Genomic DNA, 13,174 nt, shown 5'->3' on the forward strand with positions numbered 1-13,174 from the left:
CCTGACCTGCTTTTCTTTCTGGGTGATGGATCACGAGTTCAACCATCCAGGTTGAAGGGGCAGATCGTTAATGTAATAGTAAAATCCAGACCCTCAGATCAGAATATTAGGGCATATCTATATCTATCTATCTATACTGTCTATAAAAGCCCTGATAGGTGTCCCTGGCTTATGGAATTTTCATTGAACAATAAATGCCCATTCTCTATAATTTGAATTGAATAACAAACAAAGGCAAAATTGTTATTTTACATCTTCATTTAGTAATGTTTATTTGATAAAAAAAAATACAAGAGTACATCTTTTGTTCAATAATTGTAAAACAAGCTATAGCAATAATGTTATTTTACATTTTTCATTTAATGTTTATTTATACTATACTATTATTAAAGTGTTAATAATGGTGTGGAACTTTTGTTTGACTAAATTACCCTAATTTTTGAATTTGGTCTTTGTCTAATTTTAAGGATGGAAATGTAAATTGAAAAACCACTTTTCTCCTCATTCAAATCCCTCTTGTTAAGTCTCTTATTTAAAGTAGTAACTCCCATTAATATTCATTGAATCCTTTTTCTTGACTAGAATACCCCTATTTTTGAATTTGGCCACCTTTAATTGTGAGGGCATAAAATGTAATTTGAACTACTATATTTCTCCTCATCCAATTCCCTCTCATTAATAAGTCTTATCTTAGGGTATTTACTCTCATTCTTTTACTGAATCTTATATTTAAGATATTATTTTCACAAAATAAAAATAAATAAATTCTATCATTTAGATCTATATCCAATATTTTTAACAATATAAAATACATGTTTTTTAAAATTTACCCAAAAATGGAACTATTTTTCAATCATAGTGGCAAGTAAGCAATTCAACCATCTGAGTTAAGTGGGCTAATCCATGATGTCATAATTAAATAAATACACTTAAAATAAATAAATAACAAATATAAAAAATTGGGCACATATATAATGTCTTGTATATATAATCATATTAAAGAAAAATAAGTGTGATGAATAATAATTATTCTTATTGATATTAGAAAGAAATATAAATTATTCTTATTGATATTAGAAAGAAATAACAAAAATTAATTAAAATATAAAATACAAAAAATATGAAAAAAAGTATAAATTCTATAGAAAACATTTAGACATATCTCTAATATTTACATTAATCATATTAAAAATTAGACATGATAAACAATAATTGTTTTTAACTTTTTATTGATGATATAAAAAATATAAATTTCAAAACTAACCCAAAAGTGAAATTGTTTCTTATTTCATGGTGGATCGATTCAACATTTAAGGTCAAATCTGTCAATTCATGAAGTTAAAATTAAATAATAAAATTTTAAAAAGATAAAAGCACACAAATATACAAAAATATATAAATTATGTAGAAAATGTACATTTGAGCATATCTTTATATTAATGAACCATAATAAGTGTGACAAATAAGAATAATTTTTGTAGCATTGAAATAAAAAAAAATAAAAAAAAATAGAAACATATTATATACTATCATCATCATCACAGAATTTGTTACAAAGCACATACATACATACTAGAGATATGCCCGGATGATTGAACATCTTACTCGCCAGCATGATGGAAAACAATTCCATTTTTTGGTAAATTTTTAAAAACATCTATTTAAAATTATGAATGAGGTGTTGGGGGTTGAGAAAGGAATATCTATAGTGTAAATAGATATAGATGGTATATTTGTTCTATCTATCTCTATATCTATACTATTATAAAAGTGTGAATGATGTATTGGATTTCTAGAATTTTTCATGAATAAAATACCCCTCTTGAATTTGGTTTATCTTCATTTAGAGGGCAGAAAATGTAATTAAAATAATACTATGAAGTATATTCATTTGCCTCTCATTAAGTCTCATATTTAAGGCATTAAATAAACTTCGTTCTCTCTCTCATTGAATTCAACATTTAAGTTACTTTTATTCTTCATCATTAAATTTCACTAATAAATCCATAAACAATAATATTAATAGAATAAAAATTTATATTTTATGGTAAATCCCTTAAACCTCCCCTGGGTTTTCTAAAAAGGCCTTAAACCTCCCTTGAACTTTGACTTCCTTAAACCTCTCTTGTTAAAGGTTTAAGGGTATTTTAGTCATCAAACATTTGATGACTTTACATAAGAGAAAAATTGGCATTATAATATGTCTAAATCCATAACATTAGCAGTTGTTAGATTTCTAATAACAAAGTAACTAAGGGGATCTATAAATCCCTTTATCCACAAAAGTTAGGGGAGGTTTAAAGGTAGGTCAAAGTTAAGGAGAGGTTTAAGGCCTTTTCAGAAAACCCAAAAAGGTTTAAGGGATTTACCCATATTTTTAAGGTAAACCTAGAAATGATACAACCTTTTTCATCTAGGTGGTAGATAAGTAGTTCAACCATTTGGGCCAAATTGATAATTTCATGATATCATAAATAAATAATAAAAATTTAGAAATATAAAAAAGATAAAAAAGATAAGTATGATAAAATAGGCATAATTTTATTGGTGATGGACTTGCAATATACAATTTAAAATTGATGGAAAAAGAAACCATTTTCATTATCGGTTCAACCTTTCAGGTCAAATGGGTCAATCCATGATGTATAATTAAAAAATTATTTTTTTAAAATATAGTAATACAAAAGACTATCGAACAAATTTGGGAAGATATATAATATTATATATTAATCATAAAACAAAGCAAAAATAAGTGTGATAAACAAAAGTTACTTTTATGAATGATATAAATGAAATACAAAATTTAAAACCAATCAAAAAATGAAACCATTTTAAAATCTATATGGCAAGTCAACAGTCTAATCTTCTAGGTCAAATGGGTCAATCAATGATGTCATAACTAAGTAATAAATATTAAATATATATATATATATATATATATATATATATATATATAAACTCAAAGAAAAATATAAGCTTTGTATAAAGCATTTTCATACATTTCTAATGTTATATATTCATTGTATTAAACAAAAATAAATATGAAAATAAGAATTAAGTTTATTAATGACAGAAATGGAATACAATATTTAAAATAAATTGAAAAATAAAAATGGTTTTTCCCATTAGGTGGTGGGTTAGTGGTTCAACTATCCATGTCAAATGGGTCAACACATGATGTTATAATTAAATAATAAAATACATAAAGCTCTATAAGTGTATAAATTTGTAGAGAAATTTGGGTACATTCTATAATATTATATATTCATCATATAAAAAAATAAGTTTGATAAATGAGAATTATTTTCATTAATGATTGCAATAGAGTAAAAATTAATATAAAACAAAGAGCATTAATGTCTGACACATGACTTCACTAACTATGTCAATTGGTTCAATGGTTTAATTATCTAAGTCACCATAGGCAAGTGGTTTGGAGGTAAATGGACTTACAATCATAAATTGAGTAAGAGATGGATCAATAATCAATTGATTTGACCACAATACTAAAAACCAATATCAAACAATATATTGGAATTGCATATCCACTTGGTAAATAAGTAACTTTTATTATGTCATAAATTAAATAATAAAAATATAAATATAAAAAATTTTTATAGAAAATTTTGAATATACCATTGATATTATATATTCTTCATATTAATCAAAAACATATGTTCAAAAAAATGAGAGTTATTGTTAGTAAAGATAGAAATGACTAAAAATATATAAAAATCAAATTAATGTCTTAACCATGGTCCATTAACTTGGTCAAACATGTTAGTAATTCAACCAATAAGGTCATTTAGTTGTTGACCAAGTCAATAGTTTTTCTTTTTTTTTTTCTCAACAAAGTGGTTTAGGTTAAAACATACTCAAAAAGTAACAAACTAATAAATCCAATTGTTTGATTCAACTACAAGTTGAAAACATTGATCCATAAGAATATTTGAAGTTAGCTCTTTGTGTTGAAAGACAACATATCCACCAATACACCATACTTTGATCATTTTTATTTGTTACTTGAGTTCTAATAAAAACACAAAAATATTATCGCCATCATCATTACCATGTGAAACACATGTGCACATTTACTAGTAACTTAAAAGTTATGTACACGTAAATGTATTAATGTAACAAAAAGAAGAGGTTGTTAAAAAAGAATGAAGATTTCATCTCTTTCACACACATAAACACACACTCTCTCTCTTTCTCTCATCTCTTTTTAGGTTCAATTGTTTGATTAACAAATTTGCTAGATTAGTTTTCCCAAGGGTAAATTTCTAAGTAATACCATGTACTTTAGAATTAGTCTCACTTTAGTACCTAGACTTCAAAGCATGTCACTATAGTATATGAACTCCCAAAAATTGCCAATTTAGTATCCATCTTTAATAATCTGTCCATTATCTGTATCGTGTAATGACATATGCGACTTGATTTTTGAAATGCCAAAAGCACCCTTTTTAATATTTTTGAGACCATTTTACTGTAGTTGTATTCCCTGGTGATGGTAACAATTACTCGTTTTCTCCAGCAACAATGGTGGTCTAAACCCCCATTGTTATGGATTGAATAACTGAAAAAAACAAGGATTACAACAACAACAGTCTAAATCCCTCTTCTTCAACAACGCCATCTTCTCAGTAGTTGTGAACATCCCATTTAAATTGGGTGTCACTTCATGGCCATGAGAGGAGCTGCCACCCATCAACAACTTGAACAAGAGAGTGATGAGCCTCCCTTGTGTGAGAAATGTAAAAAAAAAATGACTCCCAATCCAAGACAAAGACAAGACTCTAGGCATCAAAGGGAGAAAGAGGGAAGGTGTTAGGCACCCCTCTCCCTTTTTTATCTTGTGAATGCCAATCCTAACTCCTAGTGTTAAAATTCAAAACTAAACCAATATACAAAAGATTTCCTTTGATTCAATAAGGATATTAACATGGAGAGAGTGTTCTCTCACATGGTTCAATCTCCTCTTTCCCTTTTTCCGGGTGTGAGAAGCCCTTAGAGGAGCATTTGAAGTTGGACTTTGGTGGAGTGAAGTGAATTTGAATTACGAGGCTGTTGTGAGGGTTTGATCGTATTGGGGACGTGTGGATTTTAGGTTTTAGGCTCGAGAATTGTCGTAATGTTAGGTTCATCGAAATAGAATCTTTGATGGATAAGTGGTAAAATCAAGGGATTTAAGGTTGAAATTTGGTGTGATTGGATGATAAACAGATTTGCTTCAGGTGGTGGAGTCTGATCAGGTAATAGGTGTGGTGGTGTGGCACATTCAAAACCATTGAAAAAGAATCTTGTTGGATTTGAGGCTATTTGAGTTGAAATTTAGTTTCCTATGGTTTTGGCATATTCTAAAGATGTTGGTAAGGTCTTATCGGGCATTTAGAGTGTGAAAATTGGGTTAAAGAGGGGACCAAGAAAAAATTGGGTGCTAATAGCAATGCTTTCCCACTCCAATGGGAAGCACTGGTTCTTTGGTAGAAAAGTTAGGGAATAAAGTGAAAATGGTGCCCAATCACAATGAAAAGGGATTTAAGTATGGTTGTTTTGGATTTCAAAATTATGCTTCTTACGCTTATTCAAAACTCAAAAGGGTATTTGTGTCCTTTTGTATGCCATCTAACGTTAGTTAACAATTTTGGACTAAATTGGCAATTTTTTAGAGTTTAGATACTATAGTGGCACATTTTGAAGTTCGGGTAAAATGAGACTAGCCCCAAAGTATAAGGTACTAATCTGCAATTTACCCTTTAATAAATCATCATGTTAACAAATAAAAATTATAGTATGAAAATTGGTTCGTATACTTGGATTCAGAATTGGAATCGGAATCAAAATCTGTCGGAATTGGAATCAGAATCAAAATGGTCTATTTCCATAATTTGTTTGGTTTAGACAAATTAGAATGAGATTTCATTCCCAAGGGAGGGGGAGGGAATGGCCATCTATATCTATACTATCTATAAAAGTAAGAATGGGGTGTAGTGGCTACTAGAATTTTCATTGCACAAATAATACCCCCATTTAAAACATTGAATGGGAAATGCATAAATGGCAAAGATGTCTTTTCCACATCTTTATTTAATGTTTATTTGGTAAAAGACAAAAAAGTACATGTTATTATGTGTAGTAAGTTGAAAACTACCCCATGCTAAAAATTTCGTTTTACATATTTCTTGCGAAGTTAAAGAGGTGGCAAGACAGGGTTTTTGAATTTGTGCAGTTTCGATCATCTTCTTTTTGTAACTAAAATTTTTTTTTGTTTTATTCAAATCAAATCTTGATAATCATTTTGTGGTAACCGAATTAAACTATTGTTGGATTGATTTTATTGCAGTAATTTCTTGAAGGCTAAACCGTCGAAGAGGGGATTTTGTAGATTTGTAGCATTTGACACCCGAAAGAAGAGTAATCTGCTTCATATGTAATGTTTAAGTAGTTGCAGAACTATCAAAGTGTAATTTACTATAAAAGAATGAATTGATTAGTAATTGCTTGGATGTCAAACTGTCAAAAAGTAGATTTTGTAGACTTGTAGCATTTGGCACTCGAAAGAGAGTAATCCACCTTCATTGGATTCATCTGTAGCATTTCAATAGTTTCAGAAAAGGCTTCATGCAAGTTGAGGAAATTTACTATCGAATTCAAGAAGAAAGTCGAGATGTGTTCATATTTGACTAAAACGGTTCTGGAAGACTTGTTTATGATTGAAAATACTATTTATGCAAGCTTGAGTATACAACAACAACAACGAATTGAAGAAGAAAGGAATTTAACAGTTTTCCTTCTTGTAGCATTGCACATCTAAGGTAACTTTATCTTCTAAGGTGAGAGCTCTTGGTAAATAGATTTTAGTTATAAGTATACCTTCTGGTTGCATGTTCTTTTATCTATTTATGTGGTTTTATTTCGTGTGATGACTTATGCCACTTGTTTTAGATTTTAGGAATGTATCCTCAACTGAATTGGTTTAAACTTTATTCAAAAAATTTTATGACTTGTGTTTAAGATAGATTATGAAGCAAATAAAAAGCATAACCCACATTATACATATACAAATGAAAATTTATACATTAAAAAACTAATTACATTCCTTTTTTATCATTTAGAAAAATACAACTTAAATTATTATTTATTTTTTTTTATTTCCTGTAAAAGCTATAGAAACAATGAACGAATATTCAATTTCCTTCAAAAATGTCTTGAATGAATTGAATTTGAGAATGCACTTGTCACCCCAATAGTTGTAGTTGAGGTCACTACAACAAAAACCGGCTAAGCCGGCACTTGCTAAACCACCGGCTTAGCAATTTAAACGGCCGACATAGATTTGAGCCGACGGTTCAGTGGCTGTCGTCTAAAGTTGTGTCGCCCTAGGTCATGGATGCTGGTCTAGAATACAAAGACCGCCATCCTAGGGACCCAGTCCAAACATACATTTGGTGGCGGTTTTTAGAGAATCGTCGGCTTAGTTATTGAGCTAACAATCCCCCAAACCGTTGGGACAGGCGGCCTTGACTGCCGGTTTAGTTATTGAGCCAATGCCCTTGACCGTCGGCTTAGATTAATTTGTCACTTCCTTAAATTGCCACCGTAGCTAATTAAACTGCCAGCTTGGACCAAATTTTCATCTAATTAAACGGCCACCATTAATGTTTTATTTCAGCAAACGTGGCGGTTTGGATTGCCGGCGTAGACATTATATGACCGCCGGCTTAAGTGTAACACTTTACCAAAGGTGGCGGTTTGTTTGACCACCGGCTTAGGTTTTTAATTTTTTTTTAAATAAGAATCAGTTACACCTGCTGAAACCTAAAGCATAAAATTAATAAAATGAATGCATGGTGCATATTGATTTTTTTTAATAGAAAAAGCTTTTCATCACCCAACAATCAATCTCAAAATCATGTAATGTTGCTGCAAACCTGAGATGAACACTATTCAACCAATCACTAAAAAAGAATAATCATAATTGACTTTTCATATTTCTTTAAAGAAGTATCCCAAACTCGAAAACAATTCAAACTATCTCCAACCAACATGGGATCATAAATTAATTGGGATCATAATTGATTTTTCATATTTCTTTGAAGAAGTATCCTCCACTCTTTGATCTGTCTCAAGCTTGTCTTGTATATCTCCAAACTGTGAAGCAACCAATCCATACAATGTCCAGGCGACAGGGAAAATCCAATAGTACCATCTCCACCACACGGAAATCCTCTGGGAACAACCAGAAAAGGCATTAGTATCTCTACCTTTTCGAAAAATCTGACACTGGAAAAACAAATAAAGATGACTGAAACTCACTGTTCGTGGGACTATAAATCCTGAGAAAAGGTTCCATATTCCATAGAATGCCGAAGAAACTATGGCAGCAACATTGTGGTTTGGAGTTACAGCCACTGCCATCATCCCATAGAATGTGAAGTATAGCAAGGTAAAGTACATAAAGAAGAGATACCAAAAGAATTTGGCAGCAGTCCATTCAAATCCAATCATGGCATAGACTATGGCCCCATATATCACTGCTTGTATAAAGATATGTGGAATCTCAATCATCACCTACGAGAAAAGGAAAGAAATCTGGTGAGGACACAAAGGTGATTTGGTTAATTAATTTCCTCTTAGAAAAAAAAAAAAAAAATTCAATACGTGCTTTGTTGATCTTCTTAATGAAGGGTATATCAAATACCTGTCCAAAGGCATAAGGTAAGGCAGAATACATTCCAGCTGCTCTCTATAAAAGACTGTTCGTTCTACTGCAACGACAGGCTGAACAGAGGAAGCATTTTGTATCCCAAGGAAAAGAACGACAGCATACATAGATCCCATTGCATTAAATAGATCCTGTTGCCTTGACCTACAATATCCAATGTCCAGATCAAACTTAAACGGATGGACAAACAAAGTAGAGAAATAACCCCTAAAGTTTCTTCTTGTGCCATTGTAGTTACCTCCAACATCCATGTAGCAGGATTATAACCATCTTTTATCTTGCTTACTCCTTCAATTCCCTTGATGAAATACAGAAACATATTATCAATGATTTTGCCATATGAATTGGTAGTCCTAACACGGAACATTCCCATTTGATAGTTGATTATTAATTATAAGTTCTCACCTCAAAGTACTTGATCAGATGGCAGGAATTACGCCCTAATGGACCAACATATATTTCTTCTCAAATAAAATAATAACATGCAATAAGTTGCTAGTTCTTTAATCTATAACATTCATACTCATCGAAAGCTTCAAATATATCAATACTTGGTTGGTGAATGGTGCATACTACTGTTCTTCCTGTGTCCACAGTGTTCCTCACTGTTTTCATTAAAATTGCAGCAGCCTTGGCATCAAGCCCAGATGTGGGCTCATCCATGAAGATTATAGAGGGGTTTTCAACAAGCTCGACTGCAATGGTCAATCTCTTATGCTGCTTAGTTGAAAGACCATTCACCCCTGGCAACCCAACTAATGCTCCTCTCAGTGAGTCCACAAGTTCCATGACCTCCTCAATGAACATCTGCTCACATGATGCCAATCTATTAAAATTAAAACTGATTAAAATAGCACAAACAACAGATTAAGAGTTTAAAAAAAAAAAAAAAACAACCTTTCTTGTTGAAGGATCAACATTAGATGGTAACCTGAGCCAAGCTGAATATAGAATGGACTCATAGGCTGTAACATGGGTATGACCAGAGGAGGTCATTTCTAGAGAGGATAATTCATCATCTTCTCCAGTTCTTGCTTCTCCTTCCTCTGGTAGAACTGCTTGAGGCTTCCCAATGAATCGGAATAGTGCAGAAGCCATCTGATTGACAAGTAGGAGTAGAAAGTACTGTCTAAAGAACCTGCCACAAGAAAATTCCCCGAGTTAGCAAAACATGTAATGATAATCTGAACAGGAAAGCAAATGGTGGGCAAAGCATGATCTAGTTCACTAAATCTCTATCTTGACATGAGGGAAATCACTGGCAATCAGCTGCTTTATATCTGATTCTGGAACACATTCAGCTATGATGGCTACAGTGCAGATAGCATTTTTTACCAAGGTACTTACAAAGATGAGTAGCTTCCTCATACACAAACTCTAACTCTTACAAGGCCTCACAGAAAATCCTTGCACTGAGAATAAACACATATCCAATCTGTCACTTAAATCTTCTTTAGAGACTTGACTAAAAGCTGGAGAGACCAGAATCCAATCTGCAACTGAGTTACTGATAGCAGCTGCCACAATCATTTCCATATTCCAATGTTCCATCAAATAGTGAAAGGTAAGCAGCTCCAAAGAATTTTTGCTTTTTTATTTCCTCTTAACTTTGGCCAAGAAGAAAATTTGGAAATCCAAACATTGATGTGAAGAAGCTCCACAAGAAACCAGCAACCTTACAATGAATAAGAAGATGTTTAACACTTTCCTCCTATTATTTGTAGAGAAAGAACATATTGGCCATGAAAAAGCCTCTGGACTTCAGGTGATCCACTGTCAAAATACTGTCCAAACCCCTATTCCCGCAAACCAAACAGGTCTAAATTTGGAATATATTGGTGAAAGTTATAAAGAATGTACACTGCCTATGATCATTATTGGAATTATCTTCTCTGCAATCCAATGCAATCACAGCCTGGGCTTTTCTCAGAGCTGTAATAAAGAACCACATACCATTACTGGCAGAAAAAGTGGCAATTAAACTATAGCTCCATAAAACATGAAGTCCTTGTAGACTTACGGTTAAAGTAAGCCAAGGAAAGGGTCACCACACTGTCGGGCCTCCTTACATCTACACCGAGTTTTGCAGTTCTTGACCTAACATGCCAATCTGCTAAAACCCGAACATTCTTCCACATGCTTGGATTGAGTACTTGCCTTAGGCCCAACCCAGCCACCTCCCCTGACCCAACCCAACCCAAACATTCTTCCCCATTCTACTCTTTGCATTCTCCTCGGAAGGATCTAGACATGCTAATTAATGCAGCACGTCCATCGATTGCTCCATCTGCATATCTTGTACAGGCACAAGATATGGAGCTGAACCGACTCCATAAACAAGTCCTAACTGATTCCCATATAAGTCCTCCATCAAACCTTCTTTTTCTAATAACCAGCATAATATATGGTATTCAAAGGAAATAAGCAGTTTACCAATCAAAATAAAAGGTAGAAGTTTAATGTAAAAAATTATTTATTATAAGCGTCTTAAATAAATTATTCAATAAAAAAAATCCAATTGTTCTCTTGCAAGACAAGGGGCGATTCAAAAGATAACAAGTGATGCAAAGACATCCCATGCTCCCAATGCAAATCCACTTAAACAAATTGTTTCAATCTGCAATAGAAAAAGGATAGATATTAGAATTAATGTTGAAAATTTTAATTATAAGGATACAAATTGTAGAAAAAAGGAATCTTACAAATCCATAAAACCAAGCAATTGGTACACCAACAGCACTTCCATTTGTTCCGTAACGTCCATGTGGGCGTACTAAAGGTGCATCATTGATGATAGGAGTGTCAATCACAACCTCAACCCATCCTGGACCAAGTCGGATACCACCTACAGTTTTTGATGGGTTGATACTTATAATAGTTGCTTCTGCTATAGAGGCAAACATCCCTTGATGGCTAGTCAACAAATAGCATTTTGTGTTTTTCTACAAATGCAATTCAATCATTAACAAATGTCTTGTATTATTTTAAAAATAAATGTTTGAAATAAAAAGTAACACTTATAGTTAAATTCTGTAATCATTGTTATGATTGGCACTAAACTGATGGTAAAAGGGGCTTTGAAAACCATGAGCTGAAGAGTGGTTTGGAAACTGAGATGATTCCCCTTGGGAGCCCTTACTTATAAATGATGAACACAAAGATCAATTTAATCCATAATAAATTTAATATATATATATATAAACAAACTATTACCTTTCTATTAGCCGATCTAGCCTCCAGTTCATCTGCTCGAGCTCGTAATTCCCTATTTTCCTCAGCCAATTTATTTGCATGCTCTTCAGCTGTCATTTGCCCTTCTTGTGCAGCTCTTGTTTGCTCACCATTCCTCTGTTGGGGGCCATTGAACCTAGTTGGGGTTGGACCCAACCCTAGTCCACGCACTCGGCCATGATGCTCTGGGCCCATGAAATGAGCATATATGTCATTCGGTCCATTATCCTCTACCCGATCTTCTGGATATTGTGACATATAATTTTGCATTTGTTCCTTAAATATAATACAAATATTGAATGCATTAGAAGACCATCTGTTAATATGTTATTAATAATAATGGTTTAACATGTCCTTAATAAATTATAAGGTTTCATATTTAAAATATGGTTACCATTATCTCAGCAGATTGTGGATCAACAGGTGCCCCATCTTTCTTCCTATGAGTCGCAATAAATACCTCTGTACGTGATATTTCTTTATTCCTTTCCTTTTGCTGTTATAAAAAAAAATGTATATATTATCACTCTTAACAAATAAAAGATTTACCAACAACAAACTTGGTAAATCAAATAACATGATTACCAACTCTTCCCGAATCCTTGCATAACTTTTTGCACCAGCAGTGTGCTTTAATCTTTGCTTGGAGCGAATAGCTTTATTGGTTGTTGCTCATGCCTATAATCATATATACAAGTATGTTAGATAGTCAATTCATTCAATATAGAGATTGTTTTAGAATATCTATCACACTTACAATCCCCTTCTTAGACTTCCAAAAGTTAACCAATTTCTTTCATTACTCTGGATCAACCCGTTTTCCAATTTGTATTGATTCTGCAATATCTGGATTTGGGTCAAAGTACTTGGTCTTCAAATCACATTTATAATCTTTCCACTTCTTACCCAAAGACTTCATAGAAAAGTCTTTCAACCGCTCATCAACATCAGATTTTTTCTAGAACCAAAATAAAACATCAATCAATATGTCTACACAAGATAAATAATAATATTAAAATGCACAATGTATTGATTACTTCAACTATGTCCCATATGTCATCCTTTAATTCATTGGGGACTTTTCTCCAGTCCACAAAGTCTATGGGCAATTTATATGGCATCCGTGCAATAGAACCCAAAAACTTGATCAATTACTTTGCTCCTTTACCACTTGGTTGATTATGTTCATTTATCTCAACCTTAATCCGTTGCCCT

General features: G+C 32.4%; 1 protein-coding gene across 1 annotated transcript; it reads right to left on the reverse strand.

Annotated features, from left to right (window-relative positions):
• Positions 1 to 11,200: 11,200 nt before the first annotated feature.
• On the reverse strand, positions 11,201 to 12,071 carry LOC148791907 (uncharacterized). The gene is made up of 3 exons (XM_088887454.1): positions 11,942 to 12,071; positions 11,431 to 11,670; positions 11,201 to 11,345 (listed from the first exon to the last, which is right to left on the reverse strand). Exons 1-3 carry the CDS (start codon positions 12,035 to 12,037, stop codon positions 11,274 to 11,276), a joined length of 408 nt encoding a protein of 135 aa, XP_088743580.1. The 5' UTR covers positions 12,038 to 12,071; the 3' UTR covers positions 11,201 to 11,273.
• Between the last annotated feature and the right edge of the window lie 1,103 nt (positions 12,072 to 13,174).

This window comes from Nelumbo nucifera, chromosome 5 (assembly GCF_055504915.1).
Source record: "Nelumbo nucifera cultivar China Antique chromosome 5, China Antique-T2T, whole genome shotgun sequence".
Classification (NCBI taxonomy): Eukaryota; Viridiplantae; Streptophyta; class Magnoliopsida; order Proteales; family Nelumbonaceae; genus Nelumbo; species Nelumbo nucifera.

Coding starts and splice junctions, on each gene's coding strand:
- LOC148791907 (XM_088887454.1), bottom strand. CDS start 12,037: ATGACAGCTGAAGAGCATGCAAATAAATTGGCTGAGGAAAATAGGGAA. Junction 11,671..11,941: donor CTAGATCGGCTAATAGAAAG/GTAATAGTTTGT, acceptor TTGCATTTGTAG/AAAAACACAAAATGCTATTT. Junction 11,346..11,430: donor TTGCTTGGTTTTATGGATTT/GTAAGATTCCTT, acceptor TTTCTATTGCAG/ATTGAAACAATTTGTTTAAG.